The 22,112-nt window shown below is 42.8% G+C and overlaps 1 protein-coding gene and 1 long non-coding RNA gene across 7 annotated transcripts in view; one reads left to right on the top strand and one right to left on the bottom strand.

Moving 5' to 3' along the window:
- ERAP1 (endoplasmic reticulum aminopeptidase 1) overlaps positions 1-22,112 on the top strand; it is a 129,802-nt gene that overhangs the window by 84,639 nt on the left and 23,051 nt on the right. For 2 of the 6 annotated variants that reach the window (XM_059888137.1, XM_059888138.1), the window contains 3 exons: positions 14,906-15,446; positions 17,235-17,373; positions 20,538-20,672. In XM_059888137.1, the coding sequence (XP_059744120.1) occupies positions 14,920-15,446; positions 17,235-17,373; positions 20,538-20,672 (801 nt within the window). In that variant the 5' untranslated portion in view covers positions 14,906-14,919. 6 annotated transcript variants of the gene reach the window in all.
- On the bottom strand, positions 8,190-10,720 carry LOC132345826 (uncharacterized). The gene is made up of 2 exons (XR_009495408.1): positions 10,631-10,720; positions 8,190-10,531 (listed from the first exon to the last, which is right to left on the bottom strand). It is a non-coding gene; the product is annotated as an uncharacterized lncRNA (long non-coding RNA).

Raw genomic sequence — 22,112 nt, 5'->3', positions numbered from 1 at the left:
TACCGGACCACCTGACCTGACTCTTGAGAAACCTATATGCAGGTCAGGAAGCGACAGTTAGAATTGGACATGGAGCAACAGACTGGTTCCAAGTAGGAAAAGGAGTATGTCAAGGCTGTATATTGTCACCCTGCTTATTCAACTTATATGCAGAGAGCATCATGAGAAATGCTGGGCTGGAAGAAGCACAAACTGGAATCAAGATTGGTGGGAGAAATATCAATAACCTCAGATATGCAGATGACACCACCCTCATGGCAGAAAGTGAAGAGGAACTAAAAAGCCTCTTGATGAAAGTCAAAGAGGAGAGTGAAAAAGTTGGCTTAAAGCTCAACATTCGGAAAATGAAGATCATGGCATCTGGTCCCATCACTTCATGGGAAATAGATGGGGAAACAGTGGAAACAGTGTCAGACTTTATTTTTGGGGGCTCCAAAATCACTGCAGATGGTGATTGCAGCCATGAAATTAAAAGACGCTTACTCCTTGGAAGGAAAGTTATGACCAACCTAGATAGCATATTGAAAAGCAGAGACATTACTTTGCCAACAAAGGCTCATCTAGTCAAGGCTATGGTTTTTCCAGTGTCATGTATGGATGTGAGAGTTGGACTGTGAAGAAAGCTGAGCACTGAAGAATTGATGCTTTTGAACTGTGGTGTTGGAGAAGACTCTTGAGAGTCCCTTGGACTGCAGGGAGATCCAATGGAATGATGCTAAAGCTGAAACTCCAGTACTTTGGCCACCTCATGCGAAGAGTTGACTCATTGGAAAAGACTCTGATGCTGGGAGGGATTGAGGGCAGGAGGAGAAGGGAACAACAGAGGATGAGATGGCTGGATGGCATCACCGACTCGATGGACATGAGTTTGAGTGAACTCCGGGAGTTGGTGATGGACACGGAGGCCTGACATGCTGCGATTCATGGGGTCACAAAGAGTCGGACACGACTGAGCCACTGAACTGAACTGAACTGAGTAGTTTTCTGGTAGCATCTTCAGGATCTTCTATGTATAGAATTGATGGCTTATGGTGTCAGAATTGTGATCTCCAAAGAAGATTTAACTACAGGACCAGGGACCAGGCTTGAGCACTCAAGAGCTTTTGTATAGCAGAGTTTTATTAAAGTGAAAAGAGACAGAGACAGCTTCTGACATAGACATCAGAAGGGGGATTGAAAGTGTCCCCCTCACTAGTCTAAGCAAGGGAGTCATATAATTTTTTAGTTATTGCAATAAATCGAAAGAATATCTCAAGGTTGTAAAGATCTTACTAGACTCATTCCCATAATTTACTTTTTAAGATAACAGGATTAGCCAGAAGGTTTTCAGGAAGGAGAAACTGTCCTCAAGCAGGATACATGTTGTTATATATTCCTTAGTACAGAATTTAAACTGAGTTGTTTGTTGTATAATTATCAGTTCTAGGCTTAGAGGAAAAAACATTTTATGTGACTAAGACTAAGGAACATAGAACAGAGAAAAAAAAAAGATATTTTTCCTTTCCTCCTCCTTGAGAATTCTAGACCCCTATCTCCACTTTGAGAGTCTCAGACCCCTTTCTCCTCCTTGGGGACCCAGGACTTCTTATCAACCTACCTAGGAACTGACTCTCTTGGTATCATGTCATCTGCAGACAGTGACAGCTTTACTTCTTTTCCAACTTAAATTCCTTTTATTTCTTTTTCTTCTCTGATTGCCATGGCTAAGACTTTGAAAGATATGCTGAGTAAAAGTGGTGAGGTTGAACATCTGTGTTTTATTCTTGATCTTAGAGAAAATGGTTTCAGCTTTTTGCTGTTGAGTATGATGTTAGCTATAGGTTTGTCATACATGGCCTTTATTATGTTGAGGTAGAGTCTTCTGTGACCACATTATGGAGAGCTTTTATCATAAGTGGGTGTACAATTTTGTCAAAACTTTTTATGCATCTGTTGAGATGATCATATGGTTTCTATTCAGTTTTTTGATGTGGTGTATCACATTGATTGGTTTGTGGATACTGAAAAATCCTTGCATTCCTGGGATAAATCCTACTTGATCATGGTGTGTGATCCTTTTAATGTATTGCTGCTTTCAGATTGCTTGTATTTTGTGGAGGATTTTTACATATATTTTCATCAATACTATTGGCCTGTAACTTTCTTTTTCTATGGTATCTTTGTTTGGTTTTGGTATATCAGGGTGATGGTGGTCTCATAAAATGAGCTGGGGAGTTTTCCTTCCTCTGCAATTTTTGGGAATAGTTTCAGAAAGATAGGTATTAGCTCTTCTCCAAATGTTTGATAGAATCTGCCTGTGAAGCTGCTAGGTCCCAGGCTTATGTTTTGTGGTTTTAAAATCAGTTTTGATTTAAGTACCTGTGATTGGTCTGTTTATATTTTCTAGTTCTTCTGTTTCAGACTTGGGAGAGTGTACCTTTTTAAGAATTTGTCCATTTCTTCTAGATTGTCTATTTTATTGACATATAGTTGCTTGTAGTAGTCTCTTATGATCCTGTACATTTTTGTGGTGTCCATTGTAAATTCTCCTTTTCCATTTCGAAATTTTATTGATTTAAGTCCTCTCCCTTTTTTTTTTTCCCCCCTTGATGAGTCTGGTTAAAGGTTTATCAATTTTGCTTGTCTTTTTATAGAATCAGCTTTTAATTTTATTGATCTTTTCTGTGGTTTTCTTTATCATTATTTCACTTATTTCTGCTTTGATCTTTATTTCTTTCCTTCCACTGGCTTTGACTTTTGTTTGCTCTTCTTTCTCCAATTGCTTTAGGTATAAGGATAGATTGTTTATTTGAGATATTTCTTGCTTTCTGAGGTAAGATTATATTGCTATAAACTTCCTTCTTAAAACTGCTTTTGCTGCATTCCATAATTTTGGATCATCATGCTTATGCTTTCATTTTCATTTGTTTCTAGGTACTTTTTGCTTTCTTCAGTGATCCATTGGATTTTTAAGTAGAATATTGTTTAACCTCCACATGTTTGTGTTTTTTAGTTTTTTTCTTATAGTGATATTTAATCTCATAGTATTGTGGTTGGAAATGGTTTTTGATATGATTTCACTTTTCTTAAAATTACTGAGGCTCAGTATGTTGTCCAGAATGTGATCAATCCTGGAGAATGCTCCACGTGCCCTTAAGAAGAACATATTGTGGCTCAGTCACTCAGTCGTGTCTGACTCTTTGTGACCCCATGGACTGTAACACAGCAGGCTTCCCTGTCCTTCACCATCTCCAGAAGCTTGCTCAAACTCATGTCCTTTAAGTCAGTGATGCCATCCAACCATCTCATTCTCTGTCGTCTGCTTCTCCTCCTGCCTTCAATCTTTCCCAACATCAGGGTCTTTTCTGATGGGTCAGCTCTTCACCTTAGGTGGGCAAAGTATTGGAACTTTAGCATCAGTACTTCTAATAAATTTTCAGGGTTGATTTCCTTTAGCATAGACTGGTTTGATCTCCTTGCAGTCCAAGGGACTCTCAAGAGTCTTCTCCAACACCACAGTTCAAAAGCATCAATTCTTTGACGCTTAGCCTTCTTTATGGTTCAACTCTCACATCCATACACGACTACTGGAAAAATGATAGCTTTGACTATACAGACCTTTGTTGGCAAAGTAATGTCTCTGCTTCTTAATATGCTGTCTAGGTTTGTCATAGCTTTTCTTCCAAGGAGAAAGCGTCTTTTAATTTCATGGCTGAAAAGAACATGTATTCTTTTCCTTTTGGATGAAATGTTCAGTTGCTGTGGCAGAAAGAGTCATAAACAAGATCAAACCCGAATATCAGGTTTCCTGAACCACTATGTGTTTAATGTTCAAGCTAACAATATCTGGTAAATAAACTCCAACATCTCAAATAACTTAACAAAGCAGGTACAGGTCTGGGATTTTAATAAACTGACATGATGCATTTAGACATACTTGCGGGATTGCTTTGAAGCAACAAAGCCTTACTGATTGTGATATTTTATATTTTTAATAGCATTCATGGATTTCTCTTGACTGTCATAGAAAATTTTTATGTAACTAAGTAATGACATTCTTATGAATTAATGAAATAGGAAAAGGAGTACGTCAAGGCTGTATACTTTCACCCTGCTTATTTAACTCCTATGCAGAGTACATCATGAGAAACGCTGGGCTGGAAGAAGCACAAGCTGGAATCAAGATTGGTGGGAGAAATATCAATAACCTCAGATATGCAGATGACACCACCCTTATGGCAGACAGTGAAAAGGAACTAAAAAGCCTCTTGATGAAACCGAAGATCATGGCATCTGGTCCCATCACTTCATGGGAAATAGATGGGGAAACAGTGGAAACAATGTCAGACTTTATTTTTTGGGGCTCCAAAATCACTGCAGATGGTGACTGCAGCCATGAAATTAAAAGATGCTTACTCCTTGGAAGGAAAGTTATGAACAACCTAGATAGCATATTGAAAAGCAGAGACATTACTTTGCAAACAAAGGTCCGTCTAGTCAAGGCTATGGTTTTTCCAGTGGTCATGTATGGATGTGAGAATTGGACTGTGAAGAAAGCTGAGCACTGAAGAATTGATGCTTTTGAACTGTGGTGTTGGAGAAGACTCTTGAGAGTCCCTTGGACTACAAGGAGGTCCAACCAGTCCATTCTGAAGGAGATCAGCCCTGGGATTTCTTTGGAAGGACTGATGCTGAAACTGAAACTCCAGTACTTTGGCCACCTCATGCGAAGAGTTGACTCATTGGAAAAGACTCTGATGCTGGGAGGGATTGGGAGCAGGAGGAGAAGGGGACTACAGAGGATGAGATGGCTGGATGGCATCACTGACTCAATGGACGTGAGTCTGAGTGAACTCTGGGAGTTGGTGATGGACAGGGAGGCCTGGCATGCTGCGATTCATAGGGTTGCAGAGTCAGACACGACGGAGCAACTGAACTGAACTGAATGACATTCTAGTAGATAAATGGGCAACAATCATAAACATATAATTCTCAAAACAGGAAATAAAAAGTAAAACATCTAATCAACATATATTCAGTGTAGTGTTGAATCTCACAGTAATGAAAGAAGTGCAAAGCTTAAAAACATGTGTTAACGATGACTTACTTCCTAGTTGAAATGAACAGAGGGAAAACCCATAGGAATACAGATTGTCGGCTGGAGAGGGGTGAGGTCGGCCTGTCATTTACTGAAGAGGGACAGAAGAGAGTGAGGTCTCTGGGTTCCATCAGGCTGCAGGAACTAGGAGGGGCACGCTCAGATTACTCTAGATGGCAGAAGTTTGTCAGATAGATGTCTGGGGTGGGGGGAATGGGAAACAAGTCATCAGTCCTCAAGTCACGCAGAAAGTTCTTCAGGAGTCCTAGTAGTCTGGCTGCAGTTTTGATCACTTAGTGAGAACTCTTGTTGTTCACTCTTAATAGAACCCACCTATACAGGTACACTCTGAGGATTCAATGAGATAGAGTACATGTAAATACTTTCAAACCATAATGTTTTAGAGGGATTTATTGGTTGTTTGGGGTCAGTGGCCTTCTTTGAAGTAGTGCTTCTTTTAACTTGACATCTATATTTTCTTCCTTTTTTTTTTTTGTTTTTCAGTAAAATGGTATAGATTTTGTTGAGTAGGCCTGGCTTGTGATTTGGCCTGAAGAGGAGGAAACTATCATTCTCTTTGTTAATATCAAGATATCAGGAATATCAAGAATGAGGGACATAGCTGTTTTTTGTTTGTTTGTTTTATTCTTTTTTAAGGTGGTGTTTAACAAATTAAGTTCTGGGGTCATAGGAGCCTATGGAGGTACCTAAGCATTCACAGTGTGTGTGAGGGGGTAGATGTGGGAATGGAGCTGAGAGCCAGTTGGCAAGGACTGAACAGGTGGGTTTGTTCCCCTTCATCAGAATAGCTCTGTTTTGTCTGGTTTCGACATCATGATTATGGGTAAGACTTTACATCAAAAAGGAAAGTGGTGACAGGTTCAAATGGTAGTAACTTTGGCAGCCAAAGAGAAGAAATGAACTCAATGCTGACATTAATTGACAAAAGCTAATGAAGACAGAGAGGCCTGGTGTGCTGCAGTCCATGGGGTCGCAAAGAGTTGGACACAACTGAGACGGAACTGAACTGAACTGAATGAAGACAGAACTGATGCAATTAATCAGAGCAAAACTGAACACTACTTGATCAACATCTGGAATCCAAGCTGGCAAAAGAGAATTGATCAACAATAAGCCACTGCAAGGAGATCCAACCAGTCCATCCTAAAGGAAATCAGTCCTGAATGTTCATTGGAAGGACTGATGCTGAAACGCCAATACTTTGGCCACCTGATGTGAAGAACTGACTCATTGGAAAAGACCCTGATGCTGGGAAAGATTGAAGGCAGGAGGAGAAGCGGATGACAGAGGATGAGATGGTTGGATGGATCACTAACTAAATGGACATGAGTTTGAGTAAACTCTGGGAGTTGATGGTGGACAGGGAGGCCTGGTGTGCTGCAGTCCATGGGGTCACAAAGAGTCAGACACGATTGGGTGACTGAACTGAACTGAAGCCATGGTTGTATGTGTTGCAATGGCTAAAGCCTGAGACGGACTTCCTCCTCCTCCCGGGTCCCGTCTGAGACTAAGGACATTGAACTTTTGATAGGTAAGATTCAGCTGACCCTGTTACACTGTGTTGAGGACAATATTAGTGTTTTCCAGCCTCTCCCTGTATTTGCAGAAGACCATGTAGTTAGTTCTGGTCAATGAAATGTGAGTGGAAGGGATATATATTATTCAGCAATGAGGTGGGAAAAAGCTGATGCCTAATTCTTTGGACTTACTCTTCCTTGCCGTGGTGATCAAGAAGGCCAAAAGCTTCAGATGGAGGTACCAACAAGATGATGGTCCTCCAGCACGCTGAGCCCCAACTGGCTGTGCAGGGCAGAGAACCCTGCCTACGGACAGTGCACCATGAGCGAGGTATAAAGCTTTGGATTCTTTAGCTACTACTGTAGTTAGAGCAGCATAACTGAATATCCACCAGGAGGAAATGGGGAGGCTCCAGGAAGGTTTTTCAAGGTGGGAAATTCCCAGGGGCTGCCTGGAAGAGAGCAAAGCTAGAACTGCCAAGTGAAGCGGTGGCAAGGTGAAGCGGGTGGGGAGTACATAATAGCTAGCTGAGGAAGGGATGTGAATCAGTGGAAAAAACATGTACTTTGGACTCAAATTGACACACCTAGGGTTCAAATTTAGGTGTTTTTTTTTTTTTTTTTTTTTTGAGCAAGTTGCCAATCTCTCTTACTTTTCTAAATTTATAAAGCATAATACCTACATTACATGATTGCTGAAAAGATTAAATTATACATACATACACACAAATCCATTTAGCACAGTATCTAACAGTTGTTAAGTAATCAATAATCCTAGATGCCCCTTCTTTCTGGCCACTTCCCTCTAAGACCATTTCTGAGCTTGGTGGCTGCTAACTTTTGATCTCAAGGCCTCTGCAAGTGCGAATCCTTCAAGTTTAAAGTCCTTACTCCAAGGTCTGCATCCCACAGATCCCTGCTGGAGCTTTGAAACGGGAAGGGAATGCTGCCAAATCCTTGTCTTAATTGCTTTATTTGTAGTGTCCTTGGATTCTGAAGAGGGAATCCTAGCACTGTAACTGAGTCTAAAGTCTGGGCAAGGGAATGGCTGTGAGAAAGAAGTCTGGTGGCCAGCTTTCTCCTTACTGACATTTCAGTTACCTTCTGCCCGGTATGGGTAAGAGCATTCCCCTCTCCCTGCCTTAACTGGTCATTTAGAGCATCCTCTGGCCTTCCCCGGTGGCTCAGCTGGTAAAGAATCTGCCTGCAATGCAGGAGACCTGGGTTCGATCCCTGGGTTGGGAAGATCCCCTGCAGAAGGGAAAGGCTACCCACTCCAGTATTCTGGCCTGGAGAATTCCATGGTCCATGGGGTTGCAAAGAGTCGGTCACAACTGAGCAAATTTCACTTTCTTTCCCACCTGTTTGGTACCTTCACTTCCTTCCATCCTGACCATTTTAAGAAATCTTTTCAAAGAAACTAAGCTTATTAGAAACTGAAGGGAAACACCAAGTCCCAAAATACAAATATGAAAACAAAGAAATGCAAAAGTTTACTGGACCAGTAGCTCTCATCTGAGCAAACTGGGATCATTCCCTGATACCCAGAGGCCTGGGAGCTATAAGCTATACACTGACATCCTGGGAAACAGGCAGAAATTACCTGATCCCAGAGTGGGTTTTATTGTTGAATTTTAGTGAAAATAGTTCCCTTGGTCCCACTCTGGTTGGGCTCGGGGACAGGGCGTTAATTTTATATTACAAAATAACCTTGACTATGCAGAAGAAAAAAATTGTATGTTTTAAAAGGAGGCATAAGATTGAGGGGAAAAGAAGTTGAGAAATACTCTTCGAGTAACTTAGAACCCCAGGGTTTCAAAGGCAAGGCCGCAGAGAAGGAAATGAGAGGAGAAAGCCTGCATTTACTGAGAAAAAGATCTCAGAGAGGCCAGGGCAGCATTCGGTGAGGAGGAACATTTGTGTCTTCTTGGCCTCTTACCCCATTCACCCTCAGCTGTTTAAAGGCGGGCTTCTTGGGACATTTCATCCAGTCTTAATGTTCCAAGGGGAGCACAGAAATGGTCATTTGATTTGAAAAAGTAGGCCGAACTTTTATTGAGTTCTGTATTTTTAAAGAACTTTAATAAGTTCTTTACTGAGATTTATTTTACTGGCTGGGTTGACTCTTCGTTCTTGCATGAGCTTTCCTCTAGTTGTAGCAAGTGGGAACCACTCTCTAGTTGCAAAGCACAGAGTTGCTTTGCTGCAGAGCAAGAGAGGGGCTCTAGGGCGCAATGGCTTCAGTAGCCGTGGTGCCTGCGCTCGGTAGTTGCAGCTCTTGGGCTCCAGAGCACAGGCTCAGGAGCTGGGGCGCAGTCTCTGCTGCTCTGAGGCATGTGGGATCTTCTGAGATAAAGGCTTGCACACATGTCTTCTGCATTGGCAGGCAGATGCTTCACCACGGAGCCACGTGGAAGCCCAGGGAGAAAGTTGTAATGTGGGTGGAGCATCTCCGCGGGGTCCGAGGGCCCCTTGTATATAGGTGGGGCAGTTCTGCGCCTCTGTTTCCCTTTTCTTCCTCTTCCGCGTCTGCAGCCTAACCTCTCTGCAACGGAAACCCTGCACAAGCCAGCATTTTGCAGAGCAGTTCTGGGTTCCTGCTTCGTTCTGAGGCGGGCCCGGGGCTCTCCGCTCATTTGCGGAGGGGAGATGATGGACATGCCTTGAGTCCAACGGGGCTGTGAGCTGGTTCAGGCGGTGGAGGGGGGAATGAGGGGAGCTCGGCTCCACCCAAGTGCCCTCAGAGTGCCAGCCCTCTCCTTATGCCCCCAAACCTCCGCTGCCCCAAAGGCTAATCCATGGGGGACCCCCCCCCCCGACACCAAATCTCCAGACAAGTGCAGGGAAAATAATTTGCACCCCTAAAGGGGTGCTTCTCTCCGCTGGTTCCCCCTGCACCGTACGCCTTATTGTTTTGTGAGTCCCTGTCTTGGGATGGCATCACCAACTCGATGCACATGAGTTTGGGTAAACTCCGGGAGTTGGTGATGGACAGGGAGGCCTGGCTTGCTGCGGTCCCTGGGGTCGCAAAGAGTCGGACAGGACTGAGCGACGGAACTGAACTGTCCTGGGAACATGGGGGTCTGCTCGTCCTGCCGGGTTTCCCCTGCCCCAGCTAGCCACCTCCTCGGCGGGGGCTCCCCTGCGCCCGCAGGGCTCGGCCCAGCGCCCCGCGCGCCTGTGCTTGCCGCTCCGGCTTCACTTTCGCTTTCACTTTCGCTTTCAGTTTTGGTCCCGGGGCGGCCAAGGCAGGCGACGGCGGCGTGGTCCCCGAGTCCCAGGTACTCAGTGAGACAGACCCCAGTCCGCCCCGCTGTTGGGGGAGGCTGAGTGCGGGAAGAGCGAGGCCAGGGCGTCCTTTCTGTGGCGGCCCAGGGACCCGGGGAGGAAGGGAATCAGCGGGCGGCGGCCAAGTGGGGCCGGGGGGTGCAGGGGGTAGGGGTGGTGGGTGGGTCGCGAGGCTGGGGATCGTGTCCGCGGGGAGGGTGGTGGGGTTGGCGCAGGCTCAACAGTGGCCTTGCCTCTTTCTGCACCGGGAGCTGGCCAGCGGCGCAGAGCTCCCCTAAGCCCCGCCACTTCCCGGCAGGCAGGCGGGAGCCGTCCTCTGCGCTTCTCCTTGAGGCTGGGTTCCTGCCAGCCTCGCCCGCTGTGCTCCAGAGGAGGGTCAAGAGAGGTGGTGGGTGGATGGAGGGGGAGAGGGGTTGAGGTTTGGCCAAAGAGAGTATCTGGCGGATAGTAGTTGGAGAAAACAAACCTGAGTTCGGTGAGTTGCAGGCGCAGGGATATCGTCGCAAGGACAGTTAAGCGTCCTCCAGATCAATTCAAGGCTGTCCCTTCTTCTGCACTTCTTGCCAATAGTTGCCTGTCCTCCCTTCGCTGTGGCTCAGCCAGGAGTTTATTGAGTTTAAAGGCTCTCCTGTTGGAGCAAGTTAAAATTCTCTCTCGGTGTCTTACTAGCCTGGTGGGTCTGCAAGTTAATTTCGGGAGGAAGGAGAAAGTGCAGACACTTCCTTACCTTTTTCTTGGAGGTTCTTTGTGAGGCCAGGTTTAGAAAGAAGTGCTCTGGTTTCTACTAAATCCCCGAAGTATTTGCTCTCTCTTCAGGATGGAGTCAACGACTTAAGAAAAAAAAAAGACTGAAAAATTGCCCAACTTGTCTCTTTTTGCACGGAGTTGCAGTGGTACTGATAGGCAGCGCATTTTCAGGTGGGCCTAAGTAGAAAAGTTCTAATACGTTAAAAAATTGAATCAATATTTTAAAAGTTTTTACTACCGGTAACTAGCTATCATCAGTGCTTGTTAATTTCATTGCTCAGAGCCTTTGGAAGAAGTCCTGTTACCTCTTGATGATGGATTTGACATTCCATGGTGTCCCAAAAAGGGAAGGAGGAGACAGCCCAGGACCAGTTGCCCTGACTTCCTGTGTGAGTGGGAGAAGTCAGAATCACCAAAGGCAGTTAGTATCTTGAACTTTTTCTGGCTGTGAAAGAAAGTTAGGAACTCTGTTACTGCAGCGCTTTAATCCACACCATTGATTGTCAAAGAAGATTTAGTAAGATCAGATGTCAAAGGAAGATACTTTTTAAAACTTTAAAGGAGTACAGTCAAGAACAGGAAATTCCTTTAAAGCCCTTATGTCTCAGTCTGTGTATATTTAACTGCCTTCTTGATATTTCCCCTTGGATATCTCTAGACATCACAAATTAAACATATTGAAAAATGAAGCCTTGGTTCCCTCTCCTCCCTTTAAAATATTTTCCACCTCTGGCCTTCTCCATTTCAATAAAGGATACCTACCAACATCCAGACATTCATTCTAGAAACCTGGCAGCCATTCTGATACATCCTGTCCTTTCCCTCAGTCCTTACTTCTCCAGTTCCAGTTCAACTGCTCAGTCGTGTCCTACTCTTTGCGACCCCATGAGTCACAGCACGCCAGGCCTCCCTGTCCATCACCAACTCCTGGAGTCTACTCAAACTCACGTCCATCGAATCGGTGATGCCATCCAGCCATCTCATCCTCTGTCGTCCCCTTTTCCTCCTGCCCTCAATCCCTCCCAGCATCAGAATCTTTTCCAATGAGTCAACTCTTCGCATGAGATGGCCAAAGTATTGGAGTTTCAGTTTCAGCATCAGTCCTTCCAATGAACACCCAGGACTGATCTCCTTTAGAATGAACTGGTTGGATCGCATGCAGTCTAAGACACTCTCAAGAGTCTTCTCCAACACCACAGTTCAAACGCATCAATTCTTCGGCGCTCAGCTTTCTTTATAGTCCAACTCTCACATCCATACATGACTACTGGAAAAACCATAGCTTTGGCTAGATGGAACTTTATTGGCAAAGTAATGTCTCTGCTTTTTAATATGCTATCTAGGTTGGTCATAACTTTTCTTCCAAGGAGCAAGCGTCTTTTAATTTCATGGCTGTAGTCACCATCTGCAGTGATTTTGAAGCCCCCCAAAATAAAGTCTGTCACTGTTTCCATTGTTTCCCCATCTATTTGCCATGAAGTGATGGGATTACATGCCATAACCTTAGTTTTCTGAATGTTGAATTTTAAGCCAACTTTTTCACTCTCCACTTTCATTTTCATCAAGAGGCTCTTTAGTTCTTCTTCACTTTCTGCCATAAGGGTGGTGTCATCTGCATATCTGAGGTTATTGATGTTTCTCCTGGCAATCTTGATTCCAGCGTGTGCTTCATCCAGCCCAGCATTTCTCATGATGTACTCTGCATATAAATTAAATAAGCAGGGTGACAATATACAGCCTCGATGTACTCCTTTCCCAATGTGGAACCAGTCTGTTGTTCCATGTCCAGTTATAACTGTTGCTTCTTGACCTGCATACAGATTTCTCAGGAAGCAGGTAAGGTGGTCTGGTATTCCCATCTCTTTCAGAATTTTCCAGAGTTTGTTGTGATCTACATAGTCAAAGGCTTTGGCAGAGTCAATAAAGCAGAAGTAGATATTTTTCTGGAGCTCTCTTGCTTTTTCAATGATCCAGCAGATGTTGGCAATTTGATCTCTGGTTCCTCTGCATTTTCTAAATCCAGCTTGAAAATCTGGAAGTTCACGGTTCATGTACTGTTGAAGCCTAGCTTGGAGAATTTTAAGCATTACCTTGCTAGCATGTGGGATGAGTACAACTGTGCAGTAGTTTGAGCTTTCTTTGGCATTGCCTTTCTTTGGGATTGGAATGAAAACTGACCTTTTTCAGTCCTGTGGCCACTGCTGAATTTTCCAGATTTGCTGGCATATTGAGTGCAGCACTTTCACAGCATCATCTTTTAGGATTTGAAATAGCTCAACTGGAATTCCATCACCTCCACTAGCTTTGCTCATAGTGATGCTTCCTAAGGCCCACTTGACTTTACATTCCTGGTCTTGTTTTGCTGACTGTATAGAACTTCCCTATCCATTAACAGAAAATTGGATTAAAGATTTACTGAGTATGGCCCTGCCCATCAGAACAAGACCCAGTTTCCCCACAGTCAGTCTCTCCCATCAGGAAGCTTCCATAAGCCTCTTATCCTTCTCCATCAGAGGGCAGACAGACTGAAAACCACAATCACAGAAAACTAACCAAACTGATCACATGGACCACAGCCTTGTCTAACTCAATGAAACTATGAACCATGCCATGTAGGGCCACCCACGATAGACGGTACATGGTGGAGAGTTCTGACAGAATGTGGTGCACTGGAGAAGGGAATGGAAAACCACTTCAGTATTCTTGCCTTAAGAACCCCATGAACAGTATGAAAAGGGGAAAAGATAGGACACTGAAAGATGAACTAACTCCCCAGGTTGGGAGGTGCACATTATGCTACTGGAGATTGGTAGAGAAATAACTCCAGAAAGAATGAAGAGACAGAGTCAAAGCAAAAACAACCCCCAGGTGTGGATGTGACTGGTGATGGAAATAAAGTTGAATGCTGTAAAGAGTAATATTGCATAGGAACCTGGAATGTTAGGTCCATGAATCAAGGTAAATTGGAAGTGGTCAAACAGGAGATGGCAAGAGTGAACGTTGACATTTTAGGAATCAGCAAACTGAAATGGACTGAAATGGGTGAATTTAACTCAGATGACTATTATATCTACTACTGTGGCCAGAATCCCTTAGAAGAAATGGAGTAGCCCTCATAGTCAACAGAAGAGTCTGAAATGCAGTACTTGGATGCAATCTCAAAAATAATAGAATGATCTCTGTTCATTTCCAAGGCAAATCATTCCATATCACAGTATTCCAATTCTATGCCCCAACCAGTAATGCTGAAGAAGCTGAAGTTGAATGCTTCTATGAAGACCTACAAGACATTCTAGAACCAACACCCCAAAAAGATGTCCTTTTCATTATAGGGGACTGGAATGCAAAAGTAGGAAGTCAGGAGATACCTGGAGTAACAGGCAAGTTTGGCCTTAGTACCAAACAAAGCAGGTCAAAGGCTAACAGAGTTTTGCCAAGAAAATGCGCTGGTCATAACAACCACCCTCTTCCAACAACACAGGAGATGACTCTACACATGGACATCACCAGATGATCAATAGCGAAATCAGATTGATTATATTATTAAGGCTTACTGTTGCAAATACGTGCCTTCCCACTCCCCCTTGCTACTGAGCATGTATTTCCTTCCTTTACTTTCTGTGTTTTAAGCTCAGTGGGAAGCAAGGCCTTTCTCCCACGGAGAAGCAGCAAGGCCAGATGCCTGCTTTGTGTCCTCCCTGCTGGTGGTTGGACACCTCACTTTTGCTGAAACAACAGGAAGTTGCAGGCTAGTAGAGACCTCCTCCTTTGATGACTGCACAGGTGTTAGCATCTGATCTCTACGCATTGGGGTGGCTTCCTCTAAGGTCTAGTGCGGGCAGGGAGTGGTCATCTAATCACATATTTGTCTAATATAGTTCTAATTGCCCATCTTTGCTTGTTTTATGAGCCTGGCTTCCCAAATGACCTGTCAGTTCTGTGATCCATTTAAGGATCTTCAGCCAGAGCTTGTTCTTGCTCTCAGCAGAGGATCCTGACTGATAGAGTTAATTTAAACTTTGAAAGCTAGATGATGCTTTGTAGTAGATGTTAATAATTGTTGTTGACCATAAACTTCCCTCTTCTTGTGACTCATTAACATAGGAAAGATAATTTTACTTTCAGGAAAAGACCTAGTATTTTTTTTAAGTTTGTATCTATATCATGTTAATTATGGGTGGATGCATTCTGAAATTATGCTCTCTTGATAATATTTTAGTGATTTTTTTTTTCTTTTGTACATTTGTGCCTCTAGCCATTTCAAGCAAGATGATATCTCCATCCATCAAATGGTCACTTGGAACCAGGCCCTTACTGCTTTCGACACTGTTGATTCTCTTAACGGTGGCAACTCCATCCTCATGTCAGAGCAGGGAACCAACATCTCCAAAAGCTAGCAACGGGGCACCATTTCCTTGGAATAAAATTCGACTTCCAGAGCACATCATCCCAGCTCATTACGATCTCATGATTCACGCAAACCTCACCACTCTGACTTTCGGGGGAACCACACAGATAGAAATCACAGCCAGCAAGCCCACCAGTACCATCATCCTGCACAGTCACCGCCTACAAATATCCAAGGCCGCCCTGAGGAAGGGAGGTGGCGAGAGGCAGGCTGAAGAGCCACTGAGAGTCCTGGAAAACCCACCTCAGGAGCAGATTGCGCTTCTGGCTTCTGAGCCGCTGGTCGTCGGCCTCCCATACACCATTGTCATCGACTACGCTGGCAATCTTTCTGAGAGTTTCCATGGATTTTATAAAAGTACCTACAGAACCAAGGAAGGAGAAGTGAGGTAATTTTTGTCTTTTTTTTTTTAAAGTTCAAGTGCTACCCACACTAAATTTATTATTTCAGGTGGCTTGTCCTTTAAAACTTCCTTGATTGTTGAATTCTTTCTTTGGTTTTGTTTTGCATGTCTTTGCATATTTAAAAATGGCTTATAGTCTTTTTCTTTTTTTTTTTTTTAAATCTCATTTTTCACTCTATTTGAACCAATTTTCTTTCCTCCAGCTCTATTAGAGTAAATACCTACTTGTTTATTTAATTAGACTTCTGGGATAGAATATATGTTTTAAATTCTCTTGGCCTAGGTACCAGTTTCCAAGGGCCGCTTTAACAAAGTGCATAAACTGTGTGACTTAAAACAGTAGAAATTTAGTATCTCACGATTCTGGAGGCGAGAAGTCCAATCAAGGTGTCAGGAGGCCTGTGCTCTCTAGGTCTCTGAATAGCCTCGTTCTTTGCCTCTTCCTAGCTTGTGGTGCCATCAATCTTTGACATTCCTTGAACTGCAGCTACATCAGTCTGGTCTCTGCCTGCCTGTCACACGGCCATTCTCCAGGTTTCCCTCTTGTTTTAAGGACACCAGTTATATTGGACTAGGGCTTGACCCGATGGCCTTATCTGAACTTGACTACATCTGTAAAGACCCTATTTCTAAATAAAGTCTCACTGATATTAGGTAATAAGACTTCAAAATATATTTTGGGAAGACTCAATTCAACCTGTAATGGCCTATTAGAGGAAATATTTCTGTCTCAGTTGAAACCATTTTAGGGATCCTCTCCTGCTTGTTTTAGTTCCGTTTTTAAAAACACAATATATTTTGGGAGATTTTATGCTAAATTTTAAAATCAAAATTTTTTAGTAGCTTATACTTACTTTTCTGATTCCATATTATTTTTTGAGGTTAAAGAAAAGTCAAATACTACAGAAAAGAATTTTTGAAAAGATAAAATGTATCCCCATTATAACCCCTAGAGATAACTATTGCTTCTGTTTTAGGGGAACATCCTTTATACTTTTTTCTGGATATACATACATGTCATTTTATGTAAATGGAACTATGTTGTATTTTAAGTTTCACGAGGGAGCTTTTTTATTAAAAATATATGTTGACATGTATTTTACATGATGACTGTCACTTTACATCATTTTAACAACGTTATTAAAATGCATGTTTCTGTGTTGATTTATTTAACTAATCTTCCTATGGATGGAAATTAGGTTGTTTCCAACTTTTTAGCATCAGCAACACTTGGACAAGCATCTTTGTAAATCATTTCTTTAGAATAAATGCCTAGAAGTAAAATTGCTAAGTCAGGGGTCAACAAACTTTTGATATGCCTTGCCATATTTCTCACTAATATTGTGTAGTGGCAATCCTTTTAGAGCCAAAATACCAACAGATTTTCCCCTTTAATTTGTTACATTGATTATTAATGAAGCTGTGCAGCTTTTGATGTGTTTATTGACTATTTGTATGTTCTTCTTTTGTGAGTTGCCTGTTTATGACCTCTGCCTGCTATTCTGCTTGGTTGGTGGGTGAATTTTTACTTATTTTTAAGAGCTCATTATTTGTTCAGGTTATGTTAACACTTTGTTAAATACCTTTTGATCAATTTTCCCTGTTCTTTTACTTGTCTTTTAGTTTATGATAGCTTTTGTCATATAAACGATTTTTTGGTAGTGAGATTCATCAGGATTGTGATAGCTTTAGGAATTAAGACATGATCATACACCTCACTTACAGTCCCTGGTACTTCCTGCTGTGTTTTTATTCCCCTTTACGGAATTTTAGGATACTTGCATCAACACAGTTCGAACCAACTGCAGCCAGAATGGCCTTTCCCTGCTTTGATGAACCTGCTCTCAAGGCGAGTTTTTTAATCAAGATCAGAAGGGAACCAAGACACCTCGCCATCTCCAATATGCCACTGGTGAGTCTAAATTGTGTATCTCTGATGAGGAGTCCATTCATTCCCTGTGGCTTGCCTCTCCCCATTGCCAGTTAACATTCAGGCTACCTGTTTTGTTTGTTTCATTGCCTGACAGATAACTAATTTTTCTTTTTCACTTCTAACCTATGCTTTTGGTTCAAGCAGCAATTTATTTATGGTCAAAGGAAAAAAACATTTTCCCTAAAAACAAGCAAAATTAGGTAAGAGTGACACTGCAGGTCATCCACGTTGACAAGAGAGAAACCGTATAGGAAATTCAGGTCAGGTTCAAGTGAGAGTGCCTTTCGTAAAGCACTTACACTTTTCTCATAAGATCTTTTAAAAGGATTTTTAAAGGAAATGCTCTGTCGGATAAGGCCATATTCCTATGATTTAGTTATGTCCTATAATTTCTGCATACTATATTACTAATATTAGCTATACAGTTTGTATTAAAAATAACTGGCATGAAGTTGGGCAGATGGAAGTTAAAAAAGTAATCTTAAGTTGCCTTTAAAGAAGTCATTATTTTCCAGTTCCAGAGCAGATGTGGACAGTGTTCCCTTTGAGTTTTATTTTTTATTCTACTTTTTTGTTTTCCATTATGGTTAATTACAGGATATTGAATATAGTTCCCTGTGCTATAAAATAGGACCTTGTTGTTTATCTATTCTAAATATAATAGTCTGCATCTGTTAGGCTGAAGCCCTTCTGATTTTTCAAAGCGGAAAGGAGAAGATGACCTTGCCAAATGAATAAAATTACTCAGCGAGGTCCATTCCCCTATGATTCTGGTAGCACTGGAAACACAGAAGCTGAGCTGTCGGTCTACCGCTGATACATACCACTGCTGAAGCACACACTTCCTTTGTTCAGAGAAGCTCACCGTGGATGAGACTCAGGCTGGAATAGGCTTTGCCCAGAGTCCGGAAGGGTATCATACCTCATCCCTATGCTGGCTGGGGAGGCAGTATCTTCACATGAAGGGACTCAGAGAGCCATGAACCAACTTCCAGTGTAGTATTTCCCAACCTTTAGAACTCTATATTGCTCATCGAATCCCTTAAGTCGTGTCCGACTCTGTGCAACCCCATAGATGGCAGCCCACCAGGCTCCCCCGTCCCTGGGATTCTCCAGGCAAGAACACTGGAGTGGGTTGCCATTTCCTTCTCCAATACATGAAAGTGAAAAGTGAAAGTGAAGTCGCTCAGTCGTGTCTGACTCTTTGCGACCCCATGGACTGCAGCCTACCAGGCTCCTCCGTTCATGGGATTTTCCAGGCAAGAGTACTGGAGTGGGGTGCCATTGCCTTAAGGACCCCCTAAAAGAGATTCTGACATTCCACACCAGAAGCCTATATAAAAGGCAGACTTGTGAATCCTTACCAGACAAGAACTTTTGTCTCTTTCCCCAACACACTTGTATATAGAAAGGTAAGAAACAGTTATGCCGTTTTCCTAATATAAATTTGAGATAGAGAAAATGCTTTTTCAAATTATAGTTCCCTCCCCAAATATTATGGTACTGCTGCCTGGGGTGGGAGTGACTTCTCTAATTAGAGAATTACAGCTTAAGAAGAATAAAGGAACAGGGGTGGTTTGGAAGTGAGGGACAGACTGACCCACTAAACAAGACTGGTATAGATTTCATAGGTTTGTAGGGGGAAGGCCAAAGCCCAGAGGCTTCACAAAGGTGCTGGAGTCCAAATCCGTGAATCCAAATCCATGAATCCAAGTCCGGGACCTACTTGTTGAGGATCCAAAAATATCTAATGTAATCTTGCTCTTGGATGGGCCATCCCTCCTCTTGGCAGAAATCTAACAGAGGTGCCTGAACTTAAGCTTCAGACATGGGGTTGAGAGGAAGGACAGCGGGGTTTCAAAGGGTCTTTTTGGAGGCTAGAGAAGAAAAATATACCTTTGGAACACCGAAGTGTTTGGGGCAAGAGTTAATCAAATCTAAATTTGAATTCGTTTAGTTAGCTTACTTCCCTACTAATAAGCGCAACTTCAAGAACAGAAATTTTTGTCAGGGGTAAGCTGAAGACATTTTAAAAAGAAAGGTGATTTCTGGCCCTTTAAGAATAAACCTAGGTTGGCTGTCAGAGTCAGGATATGAATGCCCAAAGGCTGACGAGCAGGCAACCATAGCTTGTGGCTGGTGGGTATCACAAAGAAGGATAAGGACATAGAAATAGAGGTGGAAATGGGATTACAGGAAAAAGGCATCGTTAATGTGGATGTTCTCAGACTAGTTTCGACTGGTCTTTTCTCCAAGATCCTGCCCACTGCTTTCTGTTGGCTGAGGTAGTAGACTTTCTTCTTGGGAAGCCGACCTCTTAGCCTGTACCTCTGTGGCTCCAACCCCACTCTGCAAGGCTGCTCCCTGATTACACTGCAAAACCTGACTTCACTGAAGCAGATTAGAGTCTGGAGGAGACTTTGCAGGGTCAGGCCCAGGCATGGGTTTCTTTGAATTGTTTAAGAAAGTAGAAGCTCTTTTAGGTTATCCATGGTGACACATGCACCCAGTTAGACACTGCATTTCCAGATTATTCTCGCACTTTGTATTATGTGGGCTACATCTTGGCAAAATCAGCAGTCTCAGTTTTGCTTTTTCCCAGCCACGTTACCAATCCTCATGTGCAAATATGAGTCAGTTTGTAATCGTCTGGCTTATTTAGAAGAGATTTAAGTGGTGATGGTTATATAACTGTGAATATAATTTAAAAAAACCCCACAGAATAGTATACTTTAAAACAGTGAATTTTATGGTATATGAATTATATCTCAATAAAAACATGGAGGAGAATGGTTTGGCTTTCCTATCTAAATTACTTAAGAAAGAAATACGTTTTTTGAAAAGTCTTTATTGATTTTGTTACAGTATTGCTCCCGTTTTATGTTTTGGTTCTTGATTGTGAGACGTGTGGAATCTTACCTTCCCAACCAGGGATTAAACTCACATTCCCTGGATTGGAAGGCAGAGTCCCAACTGCTGGTCCACCAGGGAAGTCTCTGAAAGAGATATTCTTAAATAACTATACAAATGTCATGTCATATACTTTCAGTATGTCCGAAACTTAGGACTATTTCTCTTTATAAAATGTTTTCAGTGTCTTGGGTAGTTGGATTCTTTGATGATCTCAGTTATCCTGATTTTAGGTTAAATCTGTGACTGTGGCTGAAGGACTCATAGAAGACCACTTTGACGTCACCGTGAGGATGAGCACCTACCTGGTGGCCTTCATTGTTTCGGATTTCAAGTCTGTCAGCAAGATGACCAAGAGCGGAGTCAAGGTGAACTTGTGATTGTCACATAGGGTGACCTACTTGCCCTGGTCTGCCTGGGACGGTCCTGGTTTTATAACTGGAAGTCCCACATCCTGGAAACGCTCCTCATTCTCGGACAAACCAGTTTGTGGGCCATCCCACTGTCACAGATGCTCTTGTTTACAGTGGGGTCTTACTGGCAGAAACACATGGGGAGACGTGGCCTGGCCTGGGTCATGGTGCTGGCTCCACCATTAACTGGCTTTCTGCTACCTTTGGAGATGAGCTTACATTCTGTAAAATGTATACGTTGGATTAGATCCTGCAGTGGTTTCTCAGGTTGCTTCTTCTGTCTATAACTTTCTGCAGTTTGGAAGTGAATGTCACTGACTATCCGAGCTGGGGATTTCTAGCCACGGGAAGGAAGTAAGAGAAGACAGCTTGGAGTATTAAATGGCTCTGGGGAGAGCATTTGGGTCAGGGAGTACTGGAGTGTCAGGGGAAGAGGTCTTGTTTCAAGGAGTTCTTGCCACTGGGTGGGTCTCATTGTGTAGTGAGCAACCTACACAATTGTACACTGCAGCCCTGAATGCAAAGAAGATTTTCAAAGAGGAAGCAGGCGACTTTTTATTTAAAATGACCTCATTTATTTAACTGAGGCCTGGGATAGTTAGGGTTTCTCTTCTGAATTGCCTTGTCTTCTGTAGGGCCTGAATAAGGTCCTGAATAAAGGGTCTTCTTATCCTTGTGAAGATATCTCTGCTTACCTGGGGATTTGAAGCTAAGGCTTGAGACTTGACTGTAGGAAGCAGCCTAAGTTCAGCAGTGAAATTAACAGTAAAAAACACCCACTCACTGATTTGCCCACTTCAGTGAATCCTTTTTGAATGGTTATTTTTATGTGTCTTTCATACTGTGATATTGTAATTCATAATAAGAAATATGTATTTGGTCTTCATCCTTGATGAAGGCTCAGAGCTACTAAAACTCTTAGAATGTCCTATGTGTTGAGAACCATAAGTATTATCTCTTGTTATGTTAATAAAAATTTCCTGGGTAACCTAACTAAGGCTGGTTGACTGGGAACCAACCATGTGATGGGAGAGTTGGGACTGGAGACTGAGTTTCGTCACCAAAGTTCAATCATTTATGCCTGTGTTGTGAAAACTCCATAAAAACTCAAAGGGTGGCTCCTGTGAGCTTCTGGGTTGGTGAACCAGTGGAGGTATAGGGAAGGTGGTTTGGTAGGAGAGGACGTGGTCGTTACAGTGCCTTTTTCCAAACCTTGTTCTAAGGCACCTCTCGCGTGTGGCTGTTCATTCCTGAGTTACATTTGTTTATAATGGACTGGGAATCTTGTCGAGTAAAATGTTACTCTTGAGTTCTGTGAGCTGCTCTAGCAAATTAAACTCAAGAAGGGGGTTGGGAACCTCCAGCCAACAGCTGCTAAGTCAGAAGCATGGGTGG

The sequence above is a fragment of the Bos taurus genome, chromosome 7, assembly GCF_002263795.3.
Source record: "Bos taurus isolate L1 Dominette 01449 registration number 42190680 breed Hereford chromosome 7, ARS-UCD2.0, whole genome shotgun sequence".
In the NCBI taxonomy this organism is placed as follows: domain Eukaryota; kingdom Metazoa; phylum Chordata; class Mammalia; order Artiodactyla; family Bovidae; genus Bos; species Bos taurus.
Note: the sequence above shows the minus strand (reverse complement) of the source record. Positions and strands in the feature narration are given on the sequence as shown.